The following is a 17,093-nucleotide window of genomic DNA, read 5'->3' as shown; positions in this document are numbered from 1 at the left end:
TTTTGAAAATAACTACAAACTTTTAACAACCATATGTTAGTTTGTTGCAAATGACTAATATGTAACAATTTTAAATTAATTAAATTTAATTTAATCTGATTATTAAACTGAGTAATGTAAATCAAAATAACTGTGGGGTTAAAATGTAGGGTTTTTTTTTTAAATAGAGGAGCTATAGAAAGATAGGATTCCTGTGGAGCTATGAATTGATCCAAACATTTTGTAAAGATATGTGAAATTATGCCTATAAAGAAACTAAAATGTCCCTATACTTTCATCCAAAAATTTCATTGGCATAAATTCATAGGAAATAAAAAGCATAAAAAATTCTTACATATGCCAAAATATACATAACAGCACTTTTGTGTTAGTGAAGAATTAGAAACAAAGATTAATTTTTTATGTAGAATATGGATATAATGGAATGTTAGTGTCCTGAAAGAAAAGATGCATAATGAAGAATTCAGATAAACATGGGAAAAGTTACATGAACTGATGTGAATGAGATAAGAAAAACCAGGAAAACAACATAATCAATTATAAAAAGATGAATGGAAATAGCAAACACAAACAAAAACACATAAACACACATTCTCAGAGAAGAGATAAGAAAATTAAACTCTGCTTTCTTTTCAGAAGTTGAGGGTTATAAGTCAGGTAATAGTATCTTAGCCTTTTGATGTATTGGTTAGTTTTGCTGAACTGATTTTTTTTTCAACTTTTCTTTCTTTAAAACATTTTGCTATAAGGAATGGCAAAAATCTGGGCAGAGGATTTAAAAAAATCTGACTTTATTTCCTACTTATCAAGATAATTATCTATAGTAGGACCAAATAGCCTCAAAGATGGTAATTTGAAGCCTCATTTTCAGAGATCTACTGGTATTCTAGGGTGTCTGCCTTCCCTTCCCCACTTCCCAATGAAGATTGCCCCAAGAGCAGTCACTAGTGCTTGCTCCATTTGTTAAAACAAAGTGTTTTCCCTTCTTAATAACACCAATATATTAATATCTAGTAAACTGGAGACTGACATACCTTTTTAGTACCTGATACAATGATAGCTCCATTGTATGATGGATCATCAGTGCCATTCTTATTTCTAAAATCCTTTATTTCCAGAGCTATGTTTTGGTGTTTCAAAGAATCTATAAAATCTTCAATGTTTGACCCTAAGAAATTATAATTAAAAAGAAATCATCATGAAAATGATAAGATAAAAACTTCATTTTCTATTATGTTTTTCAGATGTCTTATATTAATGGCAACAATTATTTCTTCAATATTGAAGAATATATGCAAACAGTTCTTAACAACTGTGAGAATCAAGCTAGTTTATTTAAAATTTTTGTGCAAATAACTCAATGTATATTCATATGGCAAACTTTGTAGAAGCAAAACATGATTTCCCCCATGGTGGATATATCCAAAATCCTCTGATTTAGGACATTGGGATAATGAATGTGAAAACTTTCTCATGATTTAGTTTTTGAGTGATGAAATTAAATTTTAGATGATTATTTAGCAAAATAATTTTTGTTTTTGTTTTTAAATCATCTCTACCTTCTGCTAACAATTAGTTGCAAGGATTAACTGATTTGTTAAAATGTCTTTCCTAAACAAATCTCTCTTACAATTATAATTTCACAGAATGTAATTTATTTTCTTGTGTTTCATACTCTTCATAGCCTTCCTTCTTCCATGGACTCTTACACACACACACACACACACACACACACACACACACACACAAACAAAACCAAAAAAAACCTAACTCTGAATACAGGGGTATGTGTGTGTGCATCTGTGTGCGAATGTGCATGTGTATGTGTGTGTGTGTGTGTATACATAGTGTGTGTACATAGGATTTAGGATAGTATATATATATATATACACATATATATATGCATATCAATACTATATAGAAAGTATGAGTGTGTATATATCTCTTTTAGTTTCTGAGCATACTTAGAATGTGCTTAGTTCATTCTTTTAACAATAAAAAATAAATAAAATTAAGACTAAATTTTAGTCCAACTTCTTTACCTGTGTTATTAATGATTAATAGGCTGGTGAGTGGATTTTGTGGATATTGTCCAGGAGAGAGGAAATACATTTTAGGCGAAAGTCCCCAAGAAATCTCTTGTTGAAGTATTTTATTTAGCACCTTTTCTAAAAAAGAAGGTGCCAAAGCCACTCCAAACAGAAATAATCTAAATAGGAGAAAAAGTAACAGAGGAACACAGACATTTTTTCTATAGGAAAAAAAATGTTTACTGTATCAGACCTGCTACAAATCAATACAGTAAGCAGCAATAATCAAAACCATTTGGTACTGATTAAGAAATAGAGTGGTGGATCAGTGGAATAGATTAGATATTCAATGCACAATAATCAAGGCCTATAGCAATCTAGTATTTGAAAAATCCCCAAACTCCAGCTTCTGTAATAAGAACTTATTATTTGACAAAAATTGCTGGAAAACTGGAAAATAATATGTCAGTAACTTGGCATAAATCTACATCCCATACCCCATACCAAAATAAGGTCAAAATGGACACACAATTTGGGCATAAAGGATGATTCCATAAACAAATTAGGAGAACAAGGGATAAGGGGAGTTTTGACCAAAGACAACATCATGAAAGGTAAAAGAGACAACTTTGATTGCATTAAATTAAAAAGGTTTTGCATAAATAAAACCAACAGGAACAAGATAAAAAGGGAAGTACAAAGCTGGGGGGAAATCTTTACAATCAGTATTTCTGATAAAGGTCTCATTTCTGAAATATATAAAGAACTGTATCAAATTTATAATAATACAAGTCGTTCCTCAATTGATAAATGATCAAAGGAGATGAACAAACAATTTTCAGATGAAGAAATTAAAGCCATTTATACTTATAAGAAAAAATGCTCTAAATCACTGTTGATTAGAGAAATGCAAATTAAAACAACTTTGATGTACCACTTCAGACTGACTAAGATGACAGGAAAAGATAACGATAAATATTGGAGAGGATGTGGGAAAACTGGGACACTAATTCATTGTTAATGGATTTGTGAACTGATCCAACCATTCTGGAGAGCAATCTGGAATTATGCCCAACAGGACTATAAAACTGTGCATACTCTTTGGCCCAGCAGTGTCATTATTGGGTCTGTATCCCAAGGAAATCACAAAGGAGGGGAAAGGACCCCATGTGCAAAAATGTTTATAGCAGTTCTTTTTTGTGGTAGCAAGGAATTGAAAAAGTGGATGCCTATCAATTGGAGAATGGCTGAAAAAGCTGTGGTACATAAAGGTAATGGAATATTTTGGTCTATTAAAAAATGATGAACAAGGTGATTATATAAAGGTCTGAAAAGATTCACATGAACCGACACTGAGAGAAACAAGCAGAACCAGGAATAAATTGTGTACAATAATAGCAAGAATGTAGAATGATCAATTATGAAATGCTTGATTCTTCTCAGTAGTTCAGTGATCCAAAGCAATAGACTTTACACCAAAAATGTCATTTGCATCCAGAAAAAGAGCTATGGAGATTAAATGTAAATAAATACAAGCTATGTTCATTTTTTTCCTGTTTTTTTGTCTTCCATGGTTTTTTCCCTTTTGCTCTGATTTTTCTCTCCCAATATGATTCATAAAGTAATGTGTACTAAAAAATAAATAAACTTACTACAACAAAAACAAAAAAATAAGATTAAAAATCAAAGGGAAAATACAATTGTGCATTTAAAGCTATATTAATAAGAAAACTCATTCTGTTGTATACTGTATCAGTTGGATTCCATTAAAATAAATTTGATGACAATAAATAATAATCAGTTGGATTTCATTAAATATAAATAAAAATATATAGAAATAAATGTTTAGTGTGAGTTTTTCTGGTAGACACTTCATTTCTCAAACATAATAAAGTCAAATTTATAAAATGAGTTATTTCTCAAATGATAAATGGCCAAAAGTTATGAATAAGCAGTTTTCAGACAAAGTAATCAAAGCTATCCACAATAATTTTTAAAATTCTCTACATCACTATTGATGAGAGAAATTCAAATTAAAATAACTCTGAAATACTACTTCACACTTATCAGATTAACTAAGTACTATGGCCCCTCTATTAAATTTGACCACACTCCAATAAACCCTAAGGAGTGAGGAGAAATACTGGAGCAAAAATTTCCCCCCCTTCTTCCAAATGAGTTCTGATACCCTATTTAAGTGGGGAAAAGAACTAGGATTCTTATACTCACAGAGTCAGAAAAGTTTTCCTATCATGTTTTAGTTTTAAGAATCGAAGTCTTGCTATTGCCCAGACTTGTTGTCTCCACAGAGCCATGGGACTAAGTGTCACCTTTCTCCTTCCAGGAAATGAAGAGAGAGCCTGGTCAAGTTCAACAAAGTCTTCAGAGTTTCTTGTCACTTCTGCTTGAGCCTGTAACCAATTGCCAAAATCTGCGGACAAATTGAGAAAGAGACAAAACAAAGAAAGCTACTTACAAGATGCTATCTAAATTCATTAGTATTTTCTTTAGGATATTGAAAAAGCCCTGGAATATGCATGGTCATGACATAAATCATAGAATAAATTATGTCAATAAGGTACAATGGAAAAAATAGTGAACTTAGAGTTAGGAAGACGAGTTCAAATTCTATCTCAGACTCTTACTAGCCATGTGACTTTGGGGCAAATCATTCAATCTCCCTCATCATTAGTTTTCTCATCTATAAAATGGGTATTAATAATACATATCTCACTGGATTACTGCAAGAACATAATAAGAATACATATAAAGCTTTCTAAATGCTTTAAATAGCTATCCGAATGCTAGCTGATTCAGTGCCCCAAAATTTTGTTCTTTAAAAAAACAAATCCAAAAGAGAATGTGATTCATAGAAGGAATTAAGAAACATAAATCCACTGCCATAAAGGAACTTATTTTTAGGAATGAAAAATAATTGAAACACTGAGCAAAATTAAACTATTCCTGCAGAATAAATATAACTCTTTGATAAGTTGTCTTTGAAAAATCCTTTTTTTTCTTTGAAGTCATTTGGAAATATATTTACCTAAAGCAGGAGTTCTTTTGTTTCAATGACTATTTTGGCAGTCTGATAAATTCCATAAACTCTCTCTAAAGATATTTTTAAATTCACAAAAAGATATAAGATATAAAGAAAACCAATTATATTGAAGTAAAGTCATCAAAAAGTTAAGAAAACAAACAAACAAAATCAAGTTAACAGACCCAATGTGAAGTTCTTATTACTGAAAAAGCATCTCTTTTTTCATTTGAATCTTTTGTTTGGTTATTTGCTTTTTTTCTTGAGAATGGCTCTATAATTAGTAATGCTTCTGCTTATAGAAAAATTTTGAAATGGTCTTTGGAGTGAGGCATTGCCAACTATACAAAGGAATAGTGGAATGGATGGTAAATGTTAATAGCAAAGAAAATTGTTAAATGGGCAGGGAATAATTATAGTATAAATAGCAATGTGACCAGGGATACAGGATAAAGGAGAATGTCAGTCTCTCAGAGAATTCTTCAACCCTTGATGATGCAGGGAAGATGGGCCTGGAAAAAGAGACAATGGAATGCTGAAGGTGTTAGCTTGAGTGATTGGGAAAGGGATTGCCTGTATTTTAGGTGGACCACTGAAGGATCATGAGATGAAGTAGGATGCTATAGGACTGGTTGTTATAGGAAACAAAGCAGGTATTAGATCAAAGACATTTGTTAATTATGGGTCTGATTTTATTCATTAACAGTGTCTTATTTACTGTTAACCTCCAAAACATCAAGCACAATGCCTTGGCACATAGTAAAGATTTAACAAATATTACCTGAATTGAATTTGCTAAATTTAAAAAAAAATTAAAATTAACTAAATTAAAACCAGTATTAGAAAGCAGTATAGACAATTTGCTATATAGTATTACTAAAAGGACTAAAGATCTATCTCTCTGACAAAAAATATCTCTTGACATTTACCTATAATTCATGAAATTGCACTATTAGAAAATTATCCTTTTGGGCAAAATCTTTAAAACCTATTAAAATAAAATTATTGGCTTATACATTTCAATTGATCATTTTATTGTTAATTTTCAGGACAATTTTTACCTGCTTCATCAGTTGCTTCTTTTCCTTCTAATTTTAGGAATACTTCATTCAAAGTTGTCTTAGAAACACCATAATGCATAATTCCTTGATCATTATAACCATCAATATCTCTGTAAAGATCTAAAAAACACATAATAATTTTAAAATTATAAGAATTACTTATGTTACTTAGATTGATAGTTAATATATTACTAGAGATAAAAATAAGCCAGAAAGAACAATTTCAGAATTATCCTCAACTTCTCATTCTCCCTTCCTCCACATATTTAATCAGTTACCAGATCTTACTGTTTCTGCCTCCATTACATTTCTCTCATCTGGTCCCTTATTTATATTCAAATGGCCATTACCTTAGTTCAAATAATTCTTTCCTCTCACAGGATTATTTCAATGAATTTCTGATGCTTTGCCTCAATTTTCTTCCCATTCCAATTTATTTTCAAGACAGGGGCCAACATAAACCTTCAGTGACTTCCTGTTGTTCATGGGATAAAATATTAACTGTTCTGCTTGTCTTTTAAATCCCTTTACAAACTGGCCCAAACTATCTTTCTCTTTTCATTACACATTACTCCTTACACTTCGTTATCCAACCAGACCAGCCTTCTCTCTTTTCCTCTGACTATATTCCTTTTTGTTCTCTTATGCCTTACCGTGGTATGACTAGACCACATTCCCTCTTCACCTCATAGAATCTTTCCATTCCTTTAAGATGCAGCTTATGTACTATCTTTTAACTGAAGTCTTTCCATATCATCTCAACTGCTAGTTCTCTCCCTACTTCCTATTTTAATAACTTGTATTTGTTTGTAGAGACTTATATTTGTGCACACTTCCTTGAGAGCAAAGTTTGCATCCATGATGATGTAAGAAACTGGGTAGAACAGTGCCAAGAAATCTTAGTTCTCTGGTCTTAGCCATCATAGCACGCAAGCAGCCCAAAGAGAACCCATAGCAGCAGGTCCACAAGAGAAAGAGTTAGAAGTTAGAAAACAAAATGTATTTCTGCCTTTTATTAGCACAATAAACAATATTGGAATGAGGCTCAATACACTTTGAATAAGCAATGGAACCAACTTCTAGTTCAAAATATTTAAGAAAAATCAGAGAAGAAACCAAAACCAAAATCTGTTTAGTCCCTTTGAGATGAGGGCAAATAGCATAAAGTCATGTAGAACCTGAGGCCCAGTATAAGCCACTCTATTCAAAAGTAAGCAGAATCTGCTCATAGAACCCAATAGTATAAGAGGGAATGAACCTGATCCAAATGCAAAGCCACAATGCAGAATGATTCTAAAGATATAAGTGAAAAGAGGAGAATGTCAAACACAATAAAAAATTTCAAAGGAATAAGATAAACTCAAGGAATAAATTCGGAAGAAAAGACTAACTTCACAATAAGCTCAAGGAGGGAAAGAGAAAAGAATGCCTTTACCACAAAAATTATTAGAGAACCTGGAAGAATTTAAAAATTAAAAAAAAAAGGATGTTAAAAGAATGGAAAGCCAGGGGAAAAGATTGGTAAGAATTAATATCTTACAATAAATAGTGACCAAAAAAAAAAAAAAAAACAAACTTAGACATGAACTGAACTATTTGATAATTAGAATAAGCCAAACAGAAAGCAATGATTCCATGAGTCAAGAATTGGTGGGGAAGGAGAGTGGGGGAAGCTCAAATATGGAAAAATAGAAGAAAACATAAAATATGTGCTATTAAAAACTGACCAGGAAAAGAGGTCAAAGAAATAATCTAATAATCATCAGATCACCTCTAATTAGTGTGCTTGAAGAAAAGCCTAGATATTGTATTTCAATAAATCATGATTGAAAATTGTTGATATCTCTTAGAACCAGAGGGCAAAGTAAAACTAGAAAGAATTCAACAATCACCTTTTGAAAGAAACACTAAAATGAAAACTCTCAGTAATGTCATAACCCAATCCAGAGTATCTACAGCAAATGAATAAATACTAAAAGTTGTCAAAATGAAAAAATTCATCTATCAAGGAAGCAAAGTCTTGATCATATATATCTTAGCAGCTACCATGTAAAAAAAGGCGAACTTGAAACACAATATTTCAAAAAGCAAAAAATAAGGGCTTATAACCAAATTATCTGAAAAAACTGAATGAAAAAGGAGAGAGGGAATAAGGAGATTTACTGAAATAGAGGAATTTTATAAACTTGATGAAAAGATCAGAATGGAATAAAAACAGATGTAGACTTTAAATCTCTTTCCAATAATTGGTGGAGGTGGAGCCAACATAGCAGAGTGAAACCAGGAAGCTGCTTGAACTCTCCCAGTTTCCCTCAAAAACCATATGAAACCAAGCCTCTGAAGAGAGTTTGACAGAATGAAAACTAAACTACAATTCAAGATAGATTTGAAAAACTTCAAGAAAAATCAGCCTCAGTGGAGTGAAAACAGTGCTCAGTTCAGCTCAGACTGAGAAAGCTGGTGATAAGGTTTTAAGCACAACAATCAGCAAATAAAACTCTTGGTTTTGGCTAAGTAAAGGAGCAGATCAGTGGGGCAATCTCTAGTCCCGTCTCAGAAGGCAAACTCTGAAAAACCAGTCTATTTCCTGAAAAAAGCAGGCAAAGGTACTTCCTGCAAACACAAGGCATGTCTGTGCTCAAAGCCAAGGCTCAGAGCTACAAAGAAAGCTTGGAAGCCAGGAGCAGAGTTTGGCTATAAAAGTAAAAAAAAAAAAAAAAAAAAGGAAAATAACAAAAGAAAAGAAAATGAGGAAGAAACAGAAAAGACTTTAGAAAGCTACTATTGTGACAGGAAAGACCAAAATAACAACTCAAATGAGAACAAAATGTTCGCAGAAGAAATCTCAAAAGAGTGATATGAATTGGTCTCAAGACCAAAGATTCTTCTTGGAAGTACCTTTAAAAGGCAAATAAGAAAAGTAGAAGAACAAAATATAAAAGAAATAAGAGGTATGCAAGAGAGAGTCAACAGTTTGGAAAAGAAAAGAAATTCCTTAAAAAATACAATTGGGCAAATGCAAAAAAAAAAAAAAAATCCACTGAAGAAAACAACTTTCAAAAGTACAATTAATCAAATGGAGATAGGGCTAACTGAAAAAAAAATCACATTAAAAATTAGAACAGGGCAAATGGAAGCTAATGACTTTATAAGACAGAAAGAATCATTCAAACAAACTAAGAAAGAATAAAAAATGGAAGAAAATGTGAAATGCCTTGTTAGAAGAAATATCCAACTTGAAAAATAGATCCAGAAGAGATAATGAAAAAATTATTGATCTACCTGAAACCATGACCAAAAAAAGAACCTGAAAGCATTCTTCAAGAGATCATCAAGGACAACTGCTCTGATATTCTAAAGACAGAGGGGGAAACAATCATTAAAATAATCCATCAATGATTTTCAGAAAGAGATCACACAAGGAAAATCCCAAGGAACATTGTTGCAAAACTCCAGAACTACAATCTCAAGGAAAAATAATGTAAGCTACCAGACAAAAACAATTCAAATATCAAGGAGCTACAGTCAAGATTATCTGCCATCTGGCAGCTTCTATAATAAAGAATTGGAGAGCCTGGAATACTATATTCCAGAATGCAAAGGACCTGAGGTTAAAACCAAGAATTAATTACTCAGAGAGCCTGAGCATCATCTTTCAGGCAAGGTGATAGATCTTCAAAGATATAAGAGATTTTTGAATCATTTTCATTGAAAAAAAAACAAAATTAAACAGAAAATTTAATCTACAAAGACAGAACTCAAGAAAAGCATAGAAAGGTAAACAGGAGAAATATATATTATTTAAAGGTGAATCTGTTTTTATCCCTAGATGTGGAAAATGATGTCTGTAACTCTTGAGAAGTATACTTGTTACTGGGGCAAATGGAGGGGGACAACATATGGATGGAGGATGTGGTTGTGAATGGACTCTGATGTGATGATATCCGATGTGATAACATCAAAAAAAATAACATTAAGGTATGGAAATGGATTCTTACTGGAAGAAGAGGAAAGGGGAACTATAATGGGACAAATTAGATCACATGAAGAGGTACACCTATTACGATCCAGGGAAAGAAGAGAGGGGTTTGATCTCATCAGTTTTGGCCTCTAAGTGGGAATAACTTAATCATTCAGTTGGATATAGAAATTTACCTAACCCTATAAAAAAGTAGAAGGAGAAAGAGGGGGGTGGGGAGAAGTTGGATAGAAGGGAGGGCAGAAATAAAGGGGAAAAGGTAAGAGAAGGGGTGGAAGGGTGATAGAAGATAAGGTAGTGGGTGGAGTGTTAAAAAAAACAAAAAACCAAAACTCTTCTAAGGACAGGGTGTAAAGAGAGAACAAAAATGTATACAGGGGAGAAAATAGGATGGAGGGAAATACAGAACTGTGACTGTGAATGGGATGAACTGTCCCATAAGTGTATAGCAGAGCAGTTTAAAAAACAGAATCATGCAATATGTTGTTTACAAGAAATACTTTGACATAGAGATACACATACAGAGCAAAGGTACACAATTTATTATGATTCAGCTGAAGTAAAAAAAAAAAAGGCAGGGTAGCAATTCTGATTTCAGATAAATCAAAAGTAAAAATAGATCTAATTAAATAGATAAAGGAAAGTATATCTTGTTAAATGATACCATAAACAATGAAGTAGTAATGATACTAAGTGTATATGCACCAAGTGGAAGAGCATCAAAATTCCTAGAGAATATATTAAGCCAGTTACAGGAAGGAATAGACAGCCAAACTATATTAGTGGGGGGCCACAACCTTCCCCTCTAAGAATAAAACCAATCTAAACACAAAATAAACAAGAAAGAAACTAGGGAAGTTCATAGGATCCTAGAAAAACTTGATGTGATAGAATCTCAAAAAAAAAATAGGGACAGAAAGGAATACACTTTTTTTTTAAGTACATGGCACTTACAGAAAAACTGACCATGTTTTAGGGCATAAAAATCTCACAATTAAATGCAGAAAGGCAGAAATAGTAAATATTTCCTTTCCAGACTACAATGCAATAAAAATTATATTCAGTAAAGGGCTAGGGAAACATCACTAAAAACAAATTGGAAATGAAATAATCTAATTCTGAAATTTGAGTGGGTCAAACAACAAATTGCAGGAACAATCTATATTAATTTTCCAAGAGAATGACAATAATGAGACTACATACCAAAACCTATGGGATGTAGCCAAAGCAGTTCTTAGGGGAAATTTTATCTCTAAATAGCTACATAAATAAAATAGAAAAAGAGGAAATTAATGAATTGGACATACAACTAAAAAAATAGAAAAAGAACAAATTAAAAACCCCCAATTAAATGCCAAATTAGAAATTCTGAAACTCAAAAGAGAGACTAATAAAATTGAAACTAAGAAAACTATTGAAGTAATTAATAAAACTAAGATTTGGCATTATGAAAAATCAACAAAATAGATAAACCTTTCATTAATCTAATTAGAAAAAAAGAAACAAATCAAATCCCTCTTTCCATGTAAAATTTATAATTCTAAATCCAATGATTTTCTTATGCTATACTACAGTTCAGTATCAGATTTAGGAATTTTGAAAGTCAGACTAAAGATTGACTGTCATCTTTAATTAGGTGATGATACATTCCAAAAAAGTTTGGCCCCTAGAAGCAGACTCTGAATTGATCTTTCTCTTTCCTTATGGAGAAAAATGCTTACGGGAGGGAGAGAAGAGCTTTTTCTTTATCTGATGAAGTAAAACTAAAAGATGGAAAAGTCCTTTTTTTTTTTTTTTTTTTTTTTTAGAAGACATGGTAGCCCTTAAATGGAAGACTCCAGTTCAGGTCTAGACAAGGGGTAAAAGAGACAGCTGAGATATAATAGAGGCCAGATATAATAGTCAGATCCCAGATTAATGTAGACCAAACTCAAGAAAAGCAGGCACCACTGAAAGACATTCATATAAATTACCTGGAAATTTGTCTGTACTTTCCAAGGGCAATGTATAGACAAGCTTTTCTTCACTTTCTTCCCTTAATTTGGCATCAGGAATATGATGTTTAACAAGAGATGTTATTGTCTCTGAGTCACAGTTTTCTTTTTTTTGCAAACTGATGGTTTTGTTTAAAAAAAAGAAGAAGTCTTAGGTTTATATTGTATTCTTACCACCAGAACTTTGAAAAAAATTTAATGTTTCTCTGTTTACATCATTTTATAGTAATAAAAATATAGTAAACCTAGGTTTATAAAAAGATATAAAAGAAATTAATAATATAATGATGAAACATTATGACAAAAAGGATTATTGCATAAGAAAATACTAGGATAAAAGAATTGGATAATGATATGAGGAGTGAAATTACAGCTGTGATCTAAAGGAGAATAGATAGCCACAGAGGCTAGAAAATCAGGAAAGCAGTATATACCTGGAGAGAAAAAAAAAGAAATGAATAAGACAGAACCAAAATATTCATTGATATAAGAAGAAACAGTAAAATGAAAAAATTAAAAGAATATAGTAGGTATCCACTTTCTTTTTCTTTCTGTCTCTCTATTTTTCTTGAGCTTTTTTTTTGGGGGGGGGGAGATCTATTTTTTTTAAAACATGACTTTTATAGAAATACCTTACATTCTTTCACATGTACATTCTTAATGGGGATTGGGGGTGGGGATAAGGGAGAGAATCTAGAACTCACAGTTTTAAAAACAAATGTAAAATATTATTCTAAAGTAATATTAAAATAAATTATTTATTATTAAATATTTAAATATTAAATAAACTTTTAAAAAGATTGAATTGTTGTACTTTGTCTTATAGAAATATGAGAGTTTTAGTGATTTGGGTTTTTTTTTTAAAACCAGTTTTGTCATGTTTTGATTTGCTCTGTTGTTTCTTTTTTTCATGTTTATATTGCTTTCGGAATGAGCCATTTTACTCCTTAGAGAGTCCATTGACTCATTGAGCTTTCTAAAATATACTTTCTTTCTCAGAGATTAAATTTATAATCTTGAATTTTTCCTTCAAATATTTCTTTCCTTTTTTTTTTTTTTTTTTTTAGTTTTAGTTTAGTTTAGTTTTTTTGCAGAATTTTCCCAGTGGGATTTTTTCTTTGTATTTTTCATATATATACATATATGTATATATGTGCATATATATATACACATAAATATATAAACAATATAAATAAGTATATATATTATACAAGCATACAAATTATATATAACATACTTGTATATTAGTTATTATCTTTATGTGATTTTATATATATATATGTATATATATATATATGTATATATACATATATATATATATGTATAGACATGCTCTCTATCACTCAGCTAATGGTTTCTATTAGATTCCAAATCTTTCAGTAAGTACATTTATATTATCCCACTCCACTCAGATTCTAACTAGATTTAAAGTTTCATATGAGCAAGTTATCTTATCTAAATCTTATATTTTATGTAAACCTAAATCTGCACACAATACGTACTCAAAGAATGTGCCTTATTCACTTGCTTATGTAATTATGTAGCTAATATATAGCCTCACAGATTTTTCCAAAATACTATACCTTAAGTGATATCCAATCCCCCATTTCCTCTTCAGAAACAGAGAAGAACCTGCACATTTCAACTGTCCATTGGAAATAAATATTTTTCTATCTGAGTAGAAAGAAGTTAATGAGAAATTAAATTAGAGTCTTTTCCATTTACTTCAAATAAATAACAGTGAGAGAAGTAATTCACTGGCATACTAATAAATAATGAACTATGTAGTCTAGCAGCATTACATTTAAAATCCAGAATTTAAGCTGGAATTCATGGAAATTGATATATTTGTTGTTTGATTATAACTTTTAGATTGTTTTGGTATCTCTATAACTTTATTGTTATGTTGTTTCATGAAAATTAAGTCAGGAACAACACCTTAAACTAAGATCTTAAAACCTTAAGAAATATACTTAGAAAATTGCTTAACTTTTCAAATGAACATATATCAATGTATCCTGGGTTTTTCAATAGTTAAAATAAAAAGTCTAATAGCTCTGAGGAAAACAAGATATTTTGCAATAAATTATTTACCTTGTTATAATGTGAACAATTTTCACTGAGATTCAAAGTGTCACCATAAAATAGACACACAATGCAGAGAAATAAATTTAACTCCAAGTCTGTCTCCTAATCCCTGCCAATCCTGGATTCTTTTGATGTCTTTCATTTAGTTCTCAATGTAACAATAATCTTAGATGAGAACAATTGTTCTGACAAATTCTTAGCCCTGAGTACAAACCAAAACTCACCAGCCAGTATATCAGCCTCATCCATGAACTGGGTACTCAAGAGGATCCCTCTTTCTGATTTACGTTCTTTTAGAATGTTCCATACTTGATGCCTCGAAAAAGGATCCAATCCAGCAGTTGGTTCATCCAACAGCAAAACCTGTAGAGAATGAAAGCATAAAAACACCTTTCCATTTCAAGGGAAATTCTTTCAGAAAAAGACATGGAAATTATAAAATTATAAAACATGTTTTTCAGTTGAAATTTTAACTTTGAAATGTTGCATTGCATTTTCATATAGTTTCCACTTTATCTATATTAAAAAAAAGAAGAGCGTGAACTTGTGCCAAATAACATTAGATTCTTCTATCAGTTTCCATCTTTTCTTACTTGAGGATCTCCTAGAATGGCAATCGCAAAGGTCAGCTTTCTTTTTTGTCCACTACTTAGGTTTTCTGCGATGATATTTTGAATGTTTTTCATTTCCAATTCTGTAACAACTCTTTGTACCTAAGAGTAGATCAAATTAAAAGAACAGATCAGATTAAAAACAAAACAAAACAGAGACTCCTTGGCTTAAATTGTTTTCTTTTTGCTCTCCATTAAACATGGAATAACGTTTTCTTGAACTTTTTTGCCCAAACTTATAATGATTAAATGCAGATGGATATCTGAATAGAAATAGAATCAGATTTCCTTGTGTGAATATTTTCCATTTCAATTACAACAATCTTAATGTGCTCCTACCTCTTCTTCTACCTTCTGGGGCTGAATTCCTTTAATTTCAGCGAATAGCCTGAGATTTTCTTTCACAGTGAGGAAGTCAAATTGTATATTGAATTGTGGACAAACACCAATTATCTTTCTGATTTCTTGCAAATTAGCCTTGTCAGACAGTTCATTGTTACAGATGGTAGCAGAGCCTACAAGTGTAAGTTTAAACAGAGTTAAGGAGAATGAAGCAGAGAAGAGAATAAATGTTTAACAACATCTAGAATATATCGAATACTAATTTTTAAAATAACTGTTATCCTATTGGATAACTTAAAATATTTTGTAACCTGTTTTTGTTCATTGGTGGAAAAATATCTTACTTTATGTACTCTGTGAAGAGAAAATATAGCGTAAGATAGGTTTTTTTGAGGCCTGGAGAGACTTATATGAACTGATGCTGAGTGAAATGAGCAGGACCATACTTCATCAACAATCCTATATGATGATCAATTCTGATGGACATGGCCCTCTTTAACAATGAGATGAACCAAATCAGTTCCAATAAAGCAGTAATGAACTGAATGAGCTACACCCAGAGAAAGAACTCTGGGAGATGACTATGAACCATTACATAGAATTCCCAATCCCTCTATTTTTGTCTGCCTGCATTTTTGATTTCCTTCACAGGTTAATTGTACACTATTTCAAAGCCCGATTCTTTTTGTGCAGCAAAATAACTGTGTGGACATGTATACATATATTGTATTTAACTTATACTTTAATATATTTAACATGTATTGGTCAACCTGCCATCTGGGGGAGGGGGCTGGGGAAAGGAGGGGGAAAGTTGGAATAAAATTTGCAATTGTCAGTGCTGAAAAATTACCCATGCATATATCTTGTAAATAAAAAGCTATAATAATAATAAAAAAGAAAGCTTTTCTGTGTTTCCTTAAGGATAACCCAGATGCATGAGTTGAGTATTCTAATAATTTTCTAATTCTAATTCTAATAATAAAATGAATATTCTAACATTTTCTTTGTCACCCTTTTTGGGGAGTATTGCTTTTTCTTTTTCTTTTTCTTTCTTTTTTCCCAGTCTTTCTTCTTTTAGATGTCTTTTAGAGCCTTTAAATTTTTGTTCTTGTTGGCACCAACGTGTATTTATTTTCATGTAATTATTCTGACCTAAATCTTCTTTTGAACTTCATCTTAAATAGCCAACTTATTGAATTAAGTCTTAAATGTTCTGATAGTAGAATTAGTGCAGTGCAATTAATTAGAATTGGAATAAGGATGCTCAGGATTCAAATTTTGTCCTTGTCATTTGCTATTAATCAGATGATCTTGGGTACTTGCCCAAAGCTTTTAACTTCATGTGCCTCAAGTACCTTCATAAGATTTGTCTACTGTGTCAGAGATAGTTTGTGAATTATTGACAAAAATCATATGTAAAGATATTTTAAAATACTTATATCTTAATGACAATTGATGGCCTTATTAAGAATGAGATATGTACACCAACAAAATCCAACAGCAAGAGATACAAAGAGAAATTCCTTTCAAAATGACTGTCGACAGCATAAAATATTTGGGAATCTATCTACCAAAGGAAAGTCAGGAATTATATGAGCAAAATTATAAAAAACTTTCCACACAAATAAAATCAAACTTAAATAATTGGAAAAATATTAAGTGCTCTTGGATAGGCCGAGCGAATATAATAAAGATGACAATACTCCCTAAAGTAATCTATTTATTTAGTGTTATACCAATCAGACTTCCAAGAAAATATTTTAATGATCTAGAAAAAACCAACAAAATTCATATGGAATAATAAAAGGTCAACAATCTCAAAGGAATTAATTTAAAAAAATCAAATGAAGGTGGCTTAGCTGTACCTGATCTAAAACTATATTATAAAGCAGCAGTCACCAAAACCATTTGGTATTGGTTAAGAAATAGATTAGTTGATCAGTGGAAT

At 31.3% G+C, this 17,093-nt stretch overlaps 1 protein-coding gene across 1 annotated transcript in view; it reads right to left on the bottom strand.

The window, feature by feature from the left end:
• LOC127560552 (ATP-binding cassette sub-family A member 9-like) overlaps positions 1–17,093 on the bottom strand; it is a 99,697-nt gene that overhangs the window by 49,259 nt on the left and 33,345 nt on the right. Inside the window, exons 13-21 of the mRNA XM_051995228.1 lie at positions 15,143–15,318; positions 14,786–14,905; positions 14,417–14,555; positions 13,688–13,778; positions 12,084–12,223; positions 6,132–6,251; positions 4,260–4,461; positions 2,043–2,209; positions 1,035–1,168 (exon numbers count right to left, since the gene is read on the bottom strand). Of these exons, the coding sequence (XP_051851188.1) occupies positions 1,035–1,168; positions 2,043–2,209; positions 4,260–4,461; positions 6,132–6,251; positions 12,084–12,223; positions 13,688–13,778; positions 14,417–14,555; positions 14,786–14,905; positions 15,143–15,318 (1,289 nt within the window). The remainder of the gene's footprint in view (positions 1–1,034; positions 1,169–2,042; positions 2,210–4,259; positions 4,462–6,131; positions 6,252–12,083; positions 12,224–13,687; positions 13,779–14,416; positions 14,556–14,785; positions 14,906–15,142; positions 15,319–17,093) is intronic.

This window comes from Antechinus flavipes, chromosome 4 (genome assembly GCF_016432865.1).
Source record: "Antechinus flavipes isolate AdamAnt ecotype Samford, QLD, Australia chromosome 4, AdamAnt_v2, whole genome shotgun sequence".
In the NCBI taxonomy this organism is placed as follows: Eukaryota; Metazoa; Chordata; class Mammalia; order Dasyuromorphia; family Dasyuridae; genus Antechinus; species Antechinus flavipes.
Note: the sequence above shows the minus strand (reverse complement) of the source record. Positions and strands in the feature narration are given on the sequence as shown.